Source organism: Gossypium hirsutum, chromosome A07, assembly GCF_007990345.1.
Source record: "Gossypium hirsutum isolate 1008001.06 chromosome A07, Gossypium_hirsutum_v2.1, whole genome shotgun sequence".
NCBI lineage: Eukaryota > Viridiplantae > Streptophyta > Magnoliopsida > Malvales > Malvaceae > Gossypium > Gossypium hirsutum.
In genome coordinates this window covers 93,563,805-93,581,749 of record NC_053430.1, presented here as the reverse complement: position 1 = coordinate 93,581,749, position 17,945 = coordinate 93,563,805, and the positions used below count along the sequence as shown (strand labels likewise).

The 17,945-nt window shown below is 33.6% G+C and overlaps 3 protein-coding genes across 13 annotated transcripts; all 3 read left to right on the top strand.

Moving 5' to 3' along the window:
- Positions 1-2,856: 2,856 nt before the first annotated feature.
- On the top strand, positions 2,857-6,573 carry LOC121231840 (ankyrin repeat and SAM domain-containing protein 6). 2 transcript variants are annotated; one of them, XM_041116691.1, is made up of 6 exons: positions 2,857-3,392; positions 4,179-4,240; positions 4,349-4,620; positions 5,431-5,505; positions 5,633-5,695; positions 6,211-6,573. In XM_041116691.1, the coding sequence occupies exons 1-6, from the start codon at positions 3,283-3,285 to the stop codon at positions 6,253-6,255; spliced, it is 627 nt and encodes a 208-aa protein (XP_040972625.1). In that variant the 5' UTR covers positions 2,857-3,282; the 3' UTR covers positions 6,256-6,573. The 2 variants fall into 2 exon arrangements, with proteins under 2 accessions (XP_040972625.1, XP_040972626.1); XM_041116692.1 differs by having other exon boundaries at positions 2,876-3,392; positions 5,811-6,573.
- A 2,422-nt stretch (positions 6,574-8,995) lies between these two features.
- On the top strand, positions 8,996-12,564 carry LOC107956871 (UBX domain-containing protein 1). Of its 3 annotated transcripts, none has more exons than XM_041116685.1 (12): positions 8,996-9,129; positions 9,246-9,285; positions 9,364-9,459; positions 9,585-9,661; positions 10,473-10,552; positions 10,703-10,763; positions 10,827-10,894; positions 10,990-11,071; positions 11,150-11,230; positions 11,313-11,390; positions 12,037-12,156; positions 12,245-12,564. In XM_041116685.1, exons 2-12 carry the CDS (start codon positions 9,270-9,272, stop codon positions 12,437-12,439), a joined length of 954 nt encoding a protein of 317 aa, XP_040972619.1. In that variant the 5' UTR covers positions 8,996-9,129; positions 9,246-9,269; the 3' UTR covers positions 12,440-12,564. The 3 variants fall into 3 exon arrangements, with proteins under 3 accessions (XP_040972619.1, XP_040972617.1, XP_040972618.1); XM_041116683.1 differs by having other exon boundaries at positions 9,009-9,129; positions 9,361-9,459; XM_041116684.1 differs by having other exon boundaries at positions 9,014-9,285.
- Positions 12,565-13,539: 975 nt separating this feature from the next.
- On the top strand, positions 13,540-17,926 carry LOC107955403 (ankyrin repeat and SAM domain-containing protein 6). 8 transcript variants are annotated; one of them, XR_005929928.1, is made up of 8 exons: positions 13,540-13,610; positions 13,934-14,081; positions 14,929-14,990; positions 15,099-15,370; positions 15,506-15,549; positions 16,216-16,290; positions 16,374-16,436; positions 17,513-17,741. XR_005929928.1 is itself a non-coding variant. In XM_041116690.1 (7 exons), the coding sequence occupies exons 2-7, from the start codon at positions 13,972-13,974 to the stop codon at positions 17,555-17,557; spliced, it is 627 nt and encodes a 208-aa protein (XP_040972624.1). In that variant the 5' UTR covers positions 13,540-13,610; positions 13,934-13,971; the 3' UTR covers positions 17,558-17,926. The 8 variants fall into 8 exon arrangements, 5 of the variants coding, with proteins under 5 accessions (XP_040972624.1, XP_040972621.1, XP_040972623.1 ...); XR_005929927.1 differs by having other exon boundaries at positions 13,553-13,808; XM_041116690.1 differs by lacking the exon at positions 15,506-15,549 and having other exon boundaries at positions 17,513-17,926.
- Positions 17,927-17,945: the final 19 nt, after the last annotated feature.

Genomic DNA, 17,945 nt, shown 5'->3' with positions numbered 1-17,945 from the left:
GTCATTGTATGGGCTGAAACAATCTTCCCCGGTGTGGTTCAGCCGATTTGAAAAAGCTATGACCAGTAGAAATTACATTCAAGAGCAGGCAGACCACACCAAGTTCTACAAGCACTCGGAAAAGGGAAAATGTTGCATCCTCATTGTTTATGTGGATGATATAATATTAACAAGAGAAGACTCAAGCGAAATTGTGAGGTTGAAAGAATTCCTTGGTACAGAGTTCGAGCTTAAAGACTTGGGAAATCTTAAATACTTTCTTGGTATGAAGGTAGCAATGTCTCAGACATGTATTTCCATCTCCCAAAGGAAATATGTTCTTGATCTACTGTCAGAAGTTGGTTTGATGGTATGCAAACCAGCCGAAAATCCTATGGAATTTAGCATTAAATTGGGTACTGATAAGGATGGAGAAGAAATTGACAGGGGAGATATCAACGACTAGTAGGAAGACTCATCTACCTATCTCACACCCGTCCAGACATAGCCTTTAGTGTGAGTGTTATCAGTCAGTACATGCATGTCCCTAGGGAGAAGCACCTGGAAGTTGCATATAGAATATTAAGGTATCTGAAAGGAACTCCTGGTAAAGACCTGCATTTCAAGAAAACTACCAACCAAAATGTGGAAGTCTATACTGATGCAGACTAGGCAAGTTCTGTTAACGATAGACGCTCTACAAGTGGCTATTGTAGTTATGTTTGGGGTAACCTCGTGACGTGGAGAAGCAAAAAATAGTCTGTTGTAGCACGCAGCAGTACAGAAGCAGAGTATCGAGTATTATCTCATGGTATATGCGAAGGAGTTTGGATACAAAGACTTATGGAAGAACTAAAAGTGCCTTACACCAGGCCTATGAAGATGTATTGTGACAACCAGGCAGCTATCAGCATAGTATATAATCCTGTGCATCACGATCGCACCAAACATGTGGAAATAGATCGCCACTTTATAAAAGAAAAAATTCTCTCAAGAGAAGTGTGCATCACCTACCTACCTACTAGACAACAAGTTGCAGACGTGTTAACTAAAAGTTTGAACAGAAACATGTTTGAGGAACTTATTGGCAAGCTAGGTTTGATAAACATCTACACTCCAGCTTGAGGGGGAGTGTTGGAATTCCTAAGATTAAGGACAGAAAACTTACCTTATTACTAGGAGTTGCCTTGTAAATGGAAACTAATCTCAGTCACTGATTCTTAGGAAGTTACTATTTTTTAGGGATTGTTTCCTTGTTTGTGTTAATTCCTCTCTTTATAGCTGTAAACTAATTAGCGGAATGATAACAATCTTTTCTCTAAGTTTGTTCAGATAGTATACTTCTATACGAAATTCACTTATGTAGCCTTATATTTTTGCCATTTGTATTTTTTTTAAAAAAATTGGGTCACATATATTTAACACATATACTATTTTCTTGCTTCTAAATTGATGAAAATATTCTCTAAAATCTCTACTTCATTTTTTTTCTCTTTGTCTAAGAAAATTTTCAAAAATTTTGGGTAAAAAGGTGAGTTTGGGTTAAATATAAAATTAGTACCCAAATTTGTCCACTTCTCCTAGATTGGTACTTATAGTTTTTTGTCCTAGATTAATACCTGAACTTTTTTTCCATCTATTATGTTGGTACCTAACCCAACGCCGTTAATTTTTACTGACGTGGCAGTGCTGGCTAATCATGTGCTGCCACGTGGCATCTTATTATATTTCATTTTTCTTTTTTATTTTCCCTCATATTTCCTTTTTCCTTTATTTTCTTTTATTATTTCTTTTTTTGCATCTGGTTCTACATTTCTTCATTTTCTTCTTCTTTCTTCTATCAAAAACCCATTTCATTGCTTCATTTCTCCTTAATCACAATACTACAAAAACCCCAACACAACAACAAGCAAAAAATACAATACCCTAAAATTTTCTTCCTGTTTTTTCTTCTCATTGTTAGTTTTTTCCATTCTTTAAATCTTACTTCATTGAAGTTGTTCAAAAACCCAAGCCCTCCTTCATTTATAGCAACTAAATCTTGAGATTTGAAGCCAAAATTGAGATAAACTCAAGTGCGAGCTTAGTCAATTTATCAGACCCAATTATTCTTTTACTTCTTCTTGCACAAATAATTGGTTTTTGGATCTAGGTTTTAGGTGAAACCAAAGGAGAAACGATGAAAATTGGAAGAGAAATGGTGGATTCGAGAAATGGGTTTAAGAAAATATTGGTACTATAGTGAAGGATTTGAGATTTGAATTGAATGTTGTTCTTCATTGTTCATGAAAATGGATTGGTAAAACAAAAAAATAAAATGAAAAATTGAAAAACAAAATGGAACTTATAACTTAATCTTTATTGGGTCCCTTCCTTTTGTTGCTATAGCTACAGATTATACTAACTTGATGTTGAAGGGTTATACTAAGAAGAAATTTCAAGACCTACTGGGATTTACTTACAGAACCTCAAAAATTTAATGTAAGATTTGATTTCGCAATCATCAGATAGAATTTTCTTCATTGCAATTGGCCCTTAAACTGAGAGATTCAAAAGAGTGAAGAAGACAAAGGTAGGAAAAAGAAAAAGAGAATGAATAAAGAAAAACAAAAAGAAAAAGAAAGATGTATGAACATTGGAAAAAATTTAGGGGGGTTGACAGATGAAAGAAAGCAGAAAATGAAAAAAAAAGTAAAAGCAAGAAAATATAATAGGAAACCACGTAACAAAAAATTAACGGCGTTAATATTTGGTACCAATATAGTGAATGAAAAAAGTTTAAATATCAATCTAAGATAAAAAAATAAATAAATATCAATCTAAGAGCAATTAACAAATTCATATACCAACTTTATATTTAATCATTTAATTTAACTTTTTTTAAAATGGATTCTCAACCCGGTTTATCAAGCACATGAGCCGGTGATGCAAAGCCAAGGGCAACAATTCCCCACATAAAAAAAAGAATCCCAAACAGTGCGCTTCGCGTACAATTCTCGAAATTCGAAAACCAAGAGGAAACTAAAAAAACAAAATCCCCAAAAAGCTTTCGCCAATTGACGAGCGGGAGGGCGTGAGAATCATCCATCTTCTAAAGCAAAAATAATCTTTACATTTAATATAAAACAGGGGTTAGGGTTTTTTATTTTATTCTTTGATTTTACCCTCACGCTAGCTAGAAGTGGAAGACCTCTAGAAGGCCAATCTTTCCTAGTGTTTCGGTTCCTTTTATTTTCTCGTGATTTGCAAAGATAAAGTGTTAGGGTTAGGGTTAGGGTTAGGGGTTTTAATTAGCTTACAAAGATGTATGCTGATCGGGTGGAGGAGGGTGCTGGGAAAAGGTCGGTGAAGGAGAGACTCAATGGCAATTCCGCCGGTAATTTCATTCCTCGGCGTCAAATCGCTGGCAAGAGGTTTGCTTCTACCTTCATTTTCTGTTTGTTTCGATGGGAAATCTGCGTTTATTTGCATTAATAGGAAAATTTCCTTTTTTTACTTATTTACTTGAAATGCAGTCATTTTTGTGTTTGTATTTTTGGATGACGAATCAATTTCGTAGCTGGGTTTGCCATTAATTTTTGAGTTTAAATATGATGTTAAAGATTTGAGATGGAGTTCATGAGTTGATTGGAGTTTTAAGACAATTTGATAAATGGCTATTTATTTGAATTCGCAAAATTCAGGAGTTAGATTTGTCTTGTCGGGTTCCTAATTCTATAAAATCAAGTATATGATGCGTAGGACAGGTTGGGTCCTGGGTAATTGGGAACTGGAACTAGGAAGGGAGCTTTTTAAATTTTATCTTTCAATGTATGTTGGTTGCCCTGAAAATTATGAGTTTTTTATAACCATGGAGTATTTAGTCCTTTTTCCTATGGTGTTAAGAAAAAAAAATGGGGTAAGGGCAAGTGGTGTTTGTTTTGACTTACAATATTCTTATGGGCTCTTGTTGATTATGAACTTTGGTGTTTGTGATTTGAGCTTGTAAGCCTGTGATTTTGCCTCTTAGGTATCAATTTTGGTAAAATATATGCTTAAAGTAATGGTGATAGATTTTTAAGTTGATATCAGCTCACATCAGTTGAGTTTGGTTTATGTCACCTCATTTCCATCCAAGGAAGAAGTTGAGTTTGTTTCATATGCTTTTTGTGCCTTAGTTCTTCTAACCTGTGAATGACTTCATGCCATCTCTTTTGCAGACAGAGGCAAGATGACAAGTGGGAACATGATCTTTACCAAGAAGATGGACCTAATGTTTCAAGTATGGATTGCCTGACACAATCACATGCAACTAAAATATTGCTACTGTAGTTGGATGCAACTAAAACATCTCTATTTAGTTTTGACTGTGTGTTAATGGTTTGTGAAGATCGTAAAGTTGATCCTCGAGATCTTCGTTTGAAGTTGCGAAGGAAAAGTCTCCAAAATGTGTCTCAAAGTGGAAGGGGAACTCTCTCAGGTGTCCGTGATCTTCGTGAAAAATTATCTGGAACAATGAATGCACAGCCAATAAATGCTGATCCGCCAAAACAAAAAGTGAAGGCTGCCCAACCAGCCAGGAAAAGTGTAGCGGTTGAAACTCCTGAACCAGATCCCAGGAGAGCTGCAAATACTCCAGCAAGAAAGAAGGCTAAGCAAAGCGTATGTAACTTGTGCACTTTTTTTCTTTTTAGCATCTTCCCTTATATGTTGTATGTTTGTGTTTATTTATTTGTTTATATGACAAGCATGATACATGAAACCTTTGTTTTATCTTCTCTGTTCCTCCTGTCCTAGGTGTATGCCTTTGTGTGTGGAGAAGGGGTTAAAAAACTTGCCTTGTAATGTTATGCATATCCTTAATCCTTAGGCTTATTTACAATGGCTTTATTACATGGATATCCCTAGGGCTTTTTTTGAATTGTGGGCAAGGGGTTCAGAGACCTACCATGTTGATCACATGGATATCCCTTGGGCTTTTTTTTGCAATGCATGTTGAACTGAGTGAACTTGACATTGTCAGTTTTGTACTTTTTTGTGCGTGTTGAGGGGGGGGTCAGAAACCTGCCACGTCATGGCATGCATCTCGCCAGGGCTTGTTTACATTGGTTTGGAATGCACAATGAAGTCAACTGATTGAAAAGTTGAACTGCCAACTCTGGATTGTGAACTAACATTTACATGAAATTGGAATCTGTATTAAGCGGGAAATAAACCATGTTATGACTTATGATGTGTAATGCCAAGCTATTGATTGTGTGGAATATGCAAAAAAGAAGTTGACTAAGGGCTTCTAGTTTTCTCTTAAATAGAATTGTAAATGTCCCCGAGTTTGCACTTTAGTATTTCCTTTGGTTGTATCGAACATAAGAGGCATTTCCCCATCTTTTATTGAAGTGATGAGATTACTCTTGCCAATATGTGCTTTCTAGTTATAATTTTCGTGTCTAAGCCATGTGCTTTCTCATGCAGGCTGATACATCCGTGGAGGGCTTCCTCCAGTCCTTGGGTCTTGAAAAATATGCAATCACCTTTCAAGCTGAGGAAGTATGTAGTTTATGCTTCTTATGTACATTGTAAATTTGCCCCCCCTCCCCCTCCCTTTTTATGTTTTACATTATTACTCTATTTAAATGAATTTCTGCATCCGTTATAAGACAAACTGTTTCTGCAGGTTGATATGACTGCTCTTGTACACATGACAGATGGGGATCTAAAAGCTTTAGGCATACCAATGGTAACTTTAAACTGAACCTAAAATATGGATGCAGTCATGCGATTACATTACATGCCCCCTTTGTTTTATCTAGTTTTCAAGTTTGTGATGATCCAAATGTTTTCCTCTTTTGAAGGGCCAAGCCATACCTTAACTTTGCAAGAATGGCCTTTTTCTTCTGGACCTAGGAAATCCGTTTATTTTGGTCACTTTTCTTTAATTTCTTCTATGTGCATTTGATCATTTATAGGTATTATTGAAATTAACTGTTTATATGCAAGTTAATGCTGATCTCTTCAAAAGAAACTGGAATTTTTGGAACGTACAGATAGTTAGTGCTGAAGGAGTTGTAGAAAATCCCTAACTTGTGTCAGTCATTATAATTCCATCTTTAATCCTATATAATCTATGTGCCTTTCACTTGTGGGCTTTTAAGAATTTCCTTCAACTATTAAGCCTTCACTCTTTATCTCCCCTATATTCTATTTGTTTTTCTCTTCCCTACACTTGAAGAATCTTTTCATTTGTACCTGCAGGGCCCAAGAAAGAAGATAATTCTGGAATTGGAATCAAGAGCCTGATAATCAGAGTTTTAGCAAGTAGTCGTTGCCTGTTTAATCTCAAGATGTGTTAATGGTCAATCCTACAAGACTGTAAGGCTGTGTTTTGGGTGATAAGAACCTGCATATGTACCAATTCTTTTTTTTTTTGTTTAGTTTTATTAACAAAAATATGGCTTCACGGGCCTTTATTATTGAAATGGAAGGATGGAATATTATTAGATTGAAAGTAGGATAGGATGTTTCTTTGTTGCCAATTAGTGGCATTGAGTTAGAAAAACTTTAAACTGACATATGTGCTGCATTGCCTTAAATTTATATTTTTGTTAACTTTCTAAACTCTGAATCCCAGTGTTTGAGCTTTAACTAATGCGCTATGATAATGATAGTCGTGACCATACTAGTTTGTGTTTTATTTTTCCTCTAAAAATATCGAGATATCAAGTCAGCATGATACCCAAGGATTGGATTAAGACATATCACAAAAAAACATTTGATGATATGAAAGGTATGATATACGGAATCCATGGTGGTGAAGGTTGCTCATTATCTCAGGTGTGGCTTGAATTTAAGTTGTGGTAATTGAGTTTGTTGTTCGGGTTTTGTCCTGTTATTATAATTTATATAAAAAAAAGTATGATATAATATTATAATAATTTTGGGTTTTGTCATGTTATTATAATTTATATAAAAAAAAGTATGATATAATATTATAATAATTTTAATAAAAAAAATATGATTATATATATGACCTGGATTTTAATTGGGTGTGTAATATTCATTAAAATAGTATCAATCATCTACTTCTGATAGTTTAATTATTAGCTAGGGTGTTAAATATTAGTTCAAATTTGATGCATAGCATGTTTAAAATACATGGAGCTAATTGTAAAAATTGGTTACGGGGGTTGGACTAATCAGACCATCAGCTATCGGTTCAATTAATTTAATTAAAAAATATTAAAAAATTTAAATAAATTAAAAATAAATAAAAATTTATGTTCAATGGGTCCAACTAGTGACCGATTCAAAACTAATCTCTTCACAGTCCAACTAGTCTGATCTGATTCAAACAACATTATTTGTAAAAACAACATGAATAATTAAATATATATTAAATATGCTCCAAATCAAATATAAATTAACATTCAATATCTAAATTAATAGCTAACTTGATAGAATAATAATATTAATATAATATTAATATTTTAAGGATTGAATTAGAATATTTTAAAGTTAGTTAAATTAACTTCAACAACAATCATATCTATGGTTCTAAATTAACTTTCCTTTTTTATTCATGCACTTCATTATAAATTTTGATCATTTTTTTTACACAAGTCCCTCCCTAAACTATAAATAAGAAGATAATGTGCTTCAACACACTCGAACTCACATATTCCTACATTGACAAAAATGTTCATGTTAATTGAGCTAAGACTCAATAAGTCTTAAAAAATATCATTATATTGTAAAAAATTTATAACCAATTTATGTTATAAATTTTTTAAATTATAGTGGGAGATTTTTCTTGGGAACTAGTATAGATTTTTGTTTAGGGTTTACAGGTTGGAACCCAAGACATTGAGGTCGATTGTGATATTTTCCTAACTATTATTATTTATTTAAGATTTGAAAACTCAAAAATATCCTTATAGGCTATATCTCGACATTTCGACATTAATAGCCCTATTTTTTTTTTTAAATTTGGATAAAAGTACGAATGTAAACGATTACTTATCGCTCAATGAAATACATTCAATTAAATTTTTAGGTTTAATATACTTTTAACCCCTGTACTATAATTAGATTATTATTTTGGTATCTGTACAATTTTTTATCAGGTTAACCCTATATTGTCATTTTATCATACATGTTATTCCTAGTGGCGTAGCTAGAGGCGGGCAAGGCCCCAGCCCTGAAAAAAATTTCATTTAAATTATTTAAAATTAGTAAATATAAAATTATACTTTGGTCTCTTTAAAATGAAAAAATTAATTTAATCTTTTAAAAATTATAAAAATATTGGCTATTAAATTGGTAAAATTATATTTTTACTATTATAAAATTATAATTTAATTTTGACCCCTAAATTTTTTTTGACTTATCCTTGATTATCCCAGTTTGAATTTTTGTTAAAATTGATTCAAATCTTTTATCGTTTTGTAATAAATGATATACTACATGTGCAAAAAAATAATTTAAATATATATTTTAAAAAATCATTAAAAATTCATAACCTCAAAAAACTCAAAACTTGGGAAATTAAAAAAAACTAAAAATTCATAATCTAATTTAGAAAACTACAAAAAATATTTTTAATTAGTGAAAAATATTTTTAAATTCCCCCAAGAATCACCTCATCCAATTAAATGTTGTGTAAAAAGACAAAATTCTTTAAAAATATAAAAAATTAACCAAAATTTTAAAATTAAAGTAGACTTAATGAAAAAAGTTGATTTATAGACTGAAAAATACTTAAAAAAAAAATAGAAATGATGAATATAATGAACCGGCAAAATATAGAAAAATACATTCTATATAAATTTATTTAATACTTATTAGTAAATCAAAATTTTTTAGCTAAGAATACATCAAATGCTAGAAATTTTTGGTAATTTTCATGAAAATTTTGATGTTTTAAAGAAAATTTAGTGACTAATAATGCAATTTACCCCTTTTCTTTAATTGTAAATCAACGATAATTTAAATTAATTGTTTTTTATTATTAATTTCGATATTGTTAAAAATATTTCTTTGCGTGTGAGATAACAACAATGGCACCCCCCAAAGGTATATAATGATGGGGAATCAAACTGTTGCCAAAGAAGAAAGCAAGAAGAAAAAGAAAGATCCAAACCCCAAGTTGCCAGGGCTTTCTAAGGCGTGGAATATGTATGAAATCCTTACTCACCATCCGATCTCATCGCATTTCAATCTTTTAACTTGTTTTCTTTCAACAATCCTTTAAACCTCGTCTTTCTTTCCCTTTTTTCAAATCACAATCTCAGCCTTTTTCTTGAATCCTGTAATCCATGCAACACCAACAAGGTATGGTCTCTTTCATTCTTTATTCTTCTTTTTGTTTTAACTCTTTGTTAACCCCCCACGCTTTTCATTGTACAGCAGAAGTTCCGGCCATGGAAGTAAATATGAACTTGTTGGGGAAACTTGAATCGTTGGGGTTCCCACGGGCCAGAGCAGTTCGAGGACTTCATCATACAGGTGAGCTTTTTGAATGCAATGTGATGGATGCATTTACAGTATTTTCCATGTAATGTTTTTCTTCTAAGAGATTTTTTTTTTGGGGGGTATGTTTTGTATGATTCTTTTGTTATGCACTGGCGCAGGGAATACTACAGTTGAGGATGCTGTAAATTGGCTCATTGATCATGAGAATGATGCAGACATTGACCAAATGCCCTTGGTATGGCCTTTTCACCTTCTTGATTGTGTTCCCTTAATTACTTCAGGACATTTTAATCGACTTTTTATTGGTAAATATAGGTAAAAGTACTATGCAGCTTATTCTATTAAAAGATTGATTGCATTTTGCAAGCAAATTGTTTCTTGGTCATTTTTGTTAAAAATTTTATTAATTTTTTATTGTTAAAAATTGCTCCTTGTGCCTTAGCATAAGGTATATATGCCAAATCATGTGTCACTATCTTATTATTCTATCAGCCACGCCAGTTTTTAATAGTAAAAATAAATAGAAATTTTTACTACAATAACCAATTTATTCTTTGATTTAATCTATTATGCCCATATTTAGTAGAAGGGCCAAAATGCAATTCAACTTCTAATATAGGAGACTCTATAATCCTTTTTACGGTAAATATACCATTAGATGACTACTTTGTTTTAGGTTTTCAATTTTAATCTTATAAAATGTAGTTATATTGATGCTCATTTAGAGTAGTAATAATTGGCAAGACTAAAAGCAAAAAAATTATCTTGAGTACAAAATTTTCGGGGTCAAAATTTTTTTTATCATTTCTTGAATTAGACGATACTTTGGATTAAGAGAGTTTTGAGGAGCTAAGGCCTAGTCAGTCCCCCTGGATACGTCCCTGAACCTGAACATATATAAGACATGTTCCTTTACAAAAGTATTGATATACCTCGCATGAAAAGGCTTGAAAATGTTGAGATTTAGATTGAAATACCTCGCATGAAAAGGCTTGAAAATGTTGAGATTTAGTTTTGTAATCAAATTCTTGCTTAATTAAACACAGGTGGTAATAAACTTGGATCTAGAGACCCCTCAGCCAAATGATATCACAGAAGCAATAAAACTCAAAGAACAGGAACTAAGGTTTGCCTTTGAGAACTTTTTTTATCTGATTGCCTTCCCTTGGTATCAATGGCTGCCCTCTTTCTTTGATATACTTTGTTCTGTCTTTGATAAAACTCATATTACCCTTTTTCAATTCCTTTCCATGCTTATTAAGCTGCTCACTCATAGGGATCGAGTTCGCATGAAGAACCGGGACGAAGAAAAGAAACTCGAACGAGAAAAGGAGAAGGTACTTCTCTAAGCCTTCATTTTTTTCGATTTTAGTCCACCTATATGACACACCTTTTTGCAGGAAAGAATTCGAGCAGGCAAAGCACTACTTGAAGCAAAGAGAATTGCAGAAGAAAATGAACGACAACGGTTTGCATATACTCCATATATAAGCTCTTTTTCCTATGCTTTCATAAAACAATGGTACCATTCATCATCAACTTCTGAATGTATAATATCATCAGCCTTTTAGCCTTACGAAAAGCCGAGAAGGAGGAAGGGAAAAGAGCAAGGGAAAAAGTTCTTAAGAAATTAGATTTGGATAAGGTCTGTTCTCCTTACTATGTTAATCTCAATATGTTCTCAAAATTACTCGTGCTTCAAATGATTCTTGTAACTTCACAGTTAGAGCGAAAGCAAGCACTTGGATTGCCACTTGAAAACCGAGCAGCGAATCCGCCTCTACCTAGTATACAAGAAGAAAAGGTTTATATATCTTTCAAATTCTATGTCGGAACACAAGGAATGCTAGGAAATGTTATTGAGCTTGATTCTGTTTTAATTGCAGAGTTCCTTGCCTGTTAAGTCTGTTTCAAAGGCTGACCATATGAGAGAATGTCTAAGATCTCTGAAGCTGGCTTACAAGGTAAGCGATTTTGCAGCTAATCCGAACTAAAGAATCGGCTGCCTATAATATGTTATAATCGGCTCCATAAATGACCATGTGCATGAAAAATGTAACTGAGGAAACTGGTTTATGGCACTGAATTTTTTAAATTACTGATGATCCATTAATTCTGCTAGACACTAATTGCTTGCTTTGAAAGCAATATCGGTTTAGTTTACGTTTGGCTTCAAGTAAAACTTCAGTGAAAGTACCAAAATAGTCCCTATACATTAGATTAAATAGCAAATTGGTCCATTCTATTAAAAATTCTATCCATTTGTACTGTTAAAAACTAGCGTAGTTGACGGAATAACCAAACAGTGACATGTGACGTGCTAGACATACAGAGACCAATTTTTAATAGAAGGACTAGTTTTCTCTTTGATCTAATGTACAGGGACCAATTTGCCTTTTTTTTAGTGGATGGGTAAAATGCAATCTGATGCTTAGTACAGGGGCTTCCATGGTACTTTTACCCTCAAACTTCTAATCTTGAAGATATACAGATTTCCCAGTTCCATTTTCATACTTTCCAGGCTTAAGCTGCATTGCCATTTTAATTTACTCTTTATCTAGTATATGTTACATTAAAGCAAACATGATTCCCTGCTTATTTTGATTCCAGGATGACAATGCTAAAGTTAAGAAAGCATTCCAAACACTGCTGATTTACGTCGGAAACGTCGCGAGGAGTCCGGATGAAGAAAAGTTCAGGAAGATCCGACTTAGTAACCCGAAATTCCAGGTAAAGGTCCCATAATTTTATCTAGAATCGCATCGAGACCTTCCCTATGTTTTTCTTCTTTGTGACATCGAACTTCGCCTCAAACCAGGAAAGAGTTGGGAGCTTGAAAGGAGGGATCAAGTTTCTTGAGCTTTGCGGATTCGAGAGAAGTGAAGGGGACGAGTTCTTGGTTTTCCCTCGTGACAAAGTTGATGTGCAATCGCTTAACACGGCTGGTTCTTTGTTAAAATCTGCATTGACAAATCCATACTTCGGTCTTCTTGAAAAGATGAAAGAAGATTAGAGCTGTAAATAATGTATAAGGTTTACAGTGATAATTTGGCTGAATGTGTAGCCAAATAATAATAATAATCCTCTTGAGAAATAAACATTGACCTCGTCCCAATAAATATGAATTCGGATTACTAATTAGATCTATTCGATACTACTATGCTAACATATAGAAACAGGTCAAAACTCAATCATTATATGAACTAGATTTAATTTTGCCCCTAACTATTTCTTTTTAGGGTTTATAAAATTTAATCTCTCTACTTCTAATTTAAATTAGACTTGCCTATGGATGAGGTCAGACTTTATCAAAATTTTAAGCCATTTGCTAGGTTTGGACATAGTCTGAAAATGGAATTAAAATTTTGTTCAAGCCTGATCCAGATAAAAATGTTAAAATTTAAACTCAATCCGACTTGAATTAAATTTTTTATATAATTTTTTAAAAAATATAATACATCAAAAATACTAACAACATTAAATAAATGTTACCCAATAAATTAAAAATATTTTTACTTAAATAACATTAAGATAAATATAACTTAACAAGTAAATATCTCTAAAATAGTAATAAAATTAACAATAAAACAAGAGTTATACAATATCTCAATAATAATAATAAAATAGTAGTAACATAATAGTAAAATTTAAGTAAAACAGTGAAAAAATAACAACAAAATAACAACAAAATAATAAGAAAACAACAAGAAAATAGTATATTTTTTATTTTTATGTTCATTCGGGCTGGCCTGATCTCAGGCTCAAAAAACCTTACCTGAGACCCGATTTTTTTTTAAATAGGTTTTATTTTTTATTCAAATCTATTTTTTAAATCTATTATTTTACTAAAACCCTTTCATTTTTTAGACCAACTCGATCTATAGACATATGAAATCCAAATCATATAATTCATATAGATATAAGTAGAAATATTCATGGGTGAAATGATTTATCTAGTCTAATAAGCTTAGCTCAAGTTAGGTAATGCTTGAGCTTATGTGGTCAATTTTAAATTTACACATTTTATTATTAGAAATAATAAATTAATTTAATAATAATTATTATAATTAAATTAATAATTTTTAAAATAATAAAATAGACTCTTTGAATGATAAAATTCAAATTACAATCTTTACCTTTGTATGAATACCTCTCGGACACGAGGCGGTGATGCGAAGCCGAAGGTAAAAGAATTCCCAGCACTATTTAAATACATAAAGAATCCCAAACAGTCCGCTTCGCGTAGAATTCTCGAAATTCGAAAGCCAAAAGGAACTAAAAAAAAAAATCCCCAAAAAGGATTCGCCAATTGACAAGCGGGGAGGGTGTGAGAATCAATCTTCTAAAACAAAAATAATCTTTACATTTAATACAAAACAAGGGTTAGGGTTTTTTATTTTATTCTTTGATTTTGCCCTCACGCTTGCTAGATTTTTTTGGAAGTCCTCTAGAAGGCCAATCTTTCGGAGTTTTAACTGTTCTTTTTCTTTTCTCGTGATTTGCAAAGATAAGTGTTAGGGTTAGGGTTTTAATTAGCTGACAGAGATGTACGCTGATCGGGTGGAGGAGGATGCTGGGAAAAGGTCGGTGAAGGAGAGACCCAATGGCAATCCCTCCGGTAACTTCATTCCTCGGCGTCAAATAGCTGGCAAAAGGTTTGCTTCTACTTCCATTTTCTTTTTGTTTCGACGGATGATGATTGGGGAATATCTGCGTTTATTTGCGTTAATAGGATTTTATTTATTTTTACTTGAAATGCAGTAATTTAACTGCCCTCCCTTGTGCTTCGGGAGAAAAAAAAACTGTTTCCCTTTGTGTTGGTATTTTTGGATGATGAATCAAGTTCATAGCGGGGTTTGCCATGAATATTTGAGTTTAATATGATGTTAAAGATTTGAGATGGAGTTCAAGACAATTTGAATAAATGGTTATTTATTTGAATTCGCAAAATTCAGGAGTTAGACTTGTCTTTTTAGGTTCCTAATTCTATGAAATCAAGTATATGATGCGTAGAAGAAGAAAGGGGTTGGGTCCCGAGTAATTGTGAACTGGAACTGGAAAGGGAGCTTTTAAGTTTTACCTTTCATTTCAATGTATGTTGGTTGCACTGAAAACTATGAGTTTTTTTTTTTAAACCATGGAGTACTGAGTCCTGTTTAACCTAGTGTTAAGAAAGAAAAATGAGGAAAGGGCAGCCAGTTTGCTTATATGGTTTTTGTCTTTTGACCTTCTACAATAATCTTATGCGAGCTTGTTGTGTTGATTATGAACTTTGCTGTTTGTGATTTGAGCTTGTAAGCATGTGGTTTTGCCTCTTAGGTAACAATTTTGGTAATATATATTTAAAGGCGATAGATTTTTATGCTGATATTAGCTCAGATCAATTGGGTTTGGTTTATGTCACCTTATTTCCATCCAAGGGAGGAGCTGAGTTTGTTTCATTTGCACTTTGTGCCTTAATTCTCCTAATCTTTGAATGACTTCTTGGCATATCTTTCGCAGACAGAGGCAAGATGACAAGTGGGAACATGATCTTTACCAAGAAGATGGACCTAATGTTTCAAGTATGGATTGCCTGACACAATCACATGCAACTAAAATATTGCTGCTGTAATTGGATGCAAGTAAATCATCTCTATTTAGTTTTGACTGTGTGTTAATGGTTTGTGAAGATCGTAAAGTCGATGCTCGAGATCTTCGGTTGAAGTTGCAAAGGAAAAGTCTGCAAAATGTGTCTCAAAGTGGAAGGGGAACTCTCTCAGGTGTCCGTGATCTTCGGGAAAAGTTATCTGGAACAATGAATGCACAGCCAATAAATGCTGATCCGCCAAAACAAAAAGTGAAGGTTGCCCAACCAGCCAGGAAAAGTGTAGCGGTTGAAACTCCTGAACCAGAGCCTAGTAGAGCTGCAAATACTCCAGCAAGAAAGAAGGCTAAGCAAAGCGTATGTAACTTGTGCTCTTTTTTGCCTTTTATCATCTTCCCTTATATGTTGTATGTTTGTGTTTATTTATTTGTTTATATGAAAAGCATGATGCATCGAACCTCTGTTTTATCATCTCTGTTCCTCCTGTTCTAGGTGTATGCCTGTGCGTGTGGAGAAGGCGTTCGAAAACTTGCCATGTAATGTTATGCGTATCCTTAGGCTTATTTACAATGGCTTCATTACATGGTGAAGTGAACTGAGTAAAGTTGACCTATAAACTTTGAGTTGTAGGCAAGGGGTGTAGAGACCTGCTATGTTGATTGCATGCATATCCCTAGGGCCTCTGTGCAATGCATGTTGAATTGATCTGAGTGAACTTGACATTGTCAGTTTGTATTTTTTGTGTTTGGTTGGGGGGGGGGGTTGTTCAGACACCTGCCACTTCATGGCATGCATGTCACCAGGGCTTGTTTACATTGGTTTGGAATGCACAATGAAGTCAGCTGAGTGAAAATTTGACCTGCCAACTCTGGATTGTGAACTAACATTTACGTGAAATCGGAATTTGAAGTGTTGGCAGTTTGAAAGTCTAATAAGCGGGAAATAAACCATGTTATGAGTTATGATGTGTAATGCCCAGCTATGGATCGTGTGGAATATGCAAAAAAAGGTGAACAAAAGGCTTCTGGTTTTCTCTTAAATGGAATTCTAAATGTGCCCGAGTTTGCACTTTGATATTTCCTTTGGTTGTATCCCACATAAGAGGCATTCCCCCATCTTTTATTGAATTATGACATTAGTGTTGCCAGTATGCGCTTTCTTGTTATAATTTTTGTGTCTAAGCCATGTGCTTTGACATGCAGGTTGATACATCCGTGGAGGGCTTCCTCCAGTCCTTGGGTCTTGAAAAATATGCAATCACTTTTCAAGCTGAGGAAGTATGTAGTTTATGCTTCTTATTGTAAATTTACCCCTCTTTTATTGTTTTACGTCTTTACACAAATTAAACAAATTTCTGCAGGTTGATATGACTGCACTTGTACACATGACAGATGGGGATCTAAAAGCTTTAGGCATACCAATGGTAACTTTAAACCAAATCCTCAAATTTGGATGCACTCATGCAATTACATTATATGGCCCTTCTGTTTTGCCTAGTTTTTAAGTTTGAGATCATCCAAATGTTTTCCTTTTTTGAAGAGCCAAGGCATACCTGAGCTTTACAAGAATGTCCTTTTTTCTTGGACCTAGAAAATCTGTTTATTTTGGTTGATTTTCTTGGATTTCTTCTAAGTGCATATGATTATTTGAAGGTATTTTTGAAGTTAACAGTTTATGTGCAAGTTAATGCTGACCTTGTCAAAAGAAGCTGGAATTTTTGGAATATACAGATAATTAGTGCTGAAGGAGTTGTAGAAAATCCCTAACTTGTGTCAGTCCCTTTATTTAGTCCTATATAATATATGTGGCCTTCACTTGTTGCCTTTTAAGGGCTTCCTTCAACCATCAGAACCCCCCCCCCCCAACACTAGAGGTGTGCATGGGTCGGACTACCCGGCCTGGCCCGAGGGCCTGCCCAAAAAATGGAAGGGTTCGGGTAAAAATATAGGCCCGAAATATAAGTTTGGGCAAAAAAGAGGCCTGTTTAGAAAATGGGCCGGGCCTCAGGTAAAACTTTTTGGCCCGGGCCCTGCCTAAATTATATACTAAATATATATTTTTATTTTTATTTTTAATCATGTTTACATTTTATTTTTATTTTTAATATAACAACTTTTTATTATATTTTTAATTTGTTTATTGTTTTAAAAATTATTTTAGTCCCATTTTTTATTTGTTTCTTGTTTTAATATTTGTTTTTATGTTTTTAAATGTATTTGATTTATTATATTTTAAATTTTTTATTTAATGAAATAAGTTAAAAAATTAATATGGGTCGGGCTTGGGCTTAACAATTTTATTTCGGGCTGAGTTTGGATAAATTTTTAGGTCCATATTTTGGATCAGGCTGGGAGGGCCTAGAAAAACAGACAAATTTTTTGTCTGGGCCTGGCCCGGCCTGGCCCATGCACACCTCTACCCCCCACTCCTTATCTTCCATATTATCTACTTGTTTAGGTGTTCCCAACACTTGAAGAATCTTCTCCTTTGCATTTCCAGGGACCAAGAAAAAAGATAATTCTGGAATTGGAGTCAAGAGGCTGATAATCGGAGTCAAGAGCCTGTCGAATCTCGAGATGTGTTAATGTCCATTCCTACAAGATTGTAAGGTTGTGTGTTGGGTGATAAGAACCTGCATATGTACCAATTCTTGTTGGTATTTCCCCCTTTCTTTTTTTCTTTTTTTTTTCTCTTGTTAAGTTTTATTAACAAAAGTATGGCTTCACGAGACTTTGTTATTGAAATGGAAGGATGGAATATCGTTAGATTGAAAGTAAGGTTGGATGTTCTTTTTGTTGCCAATTAGTGGCTTTCAGTTAGAAACTTTAAACTGACATATGGCTGCATTGTCTTAAATTTATATTTTTGTAAAGTTTCTAAACTCTAAATCCAAGTGTTTGAGAGCTTAACTAATGCGCTATGAGTTTTGTGT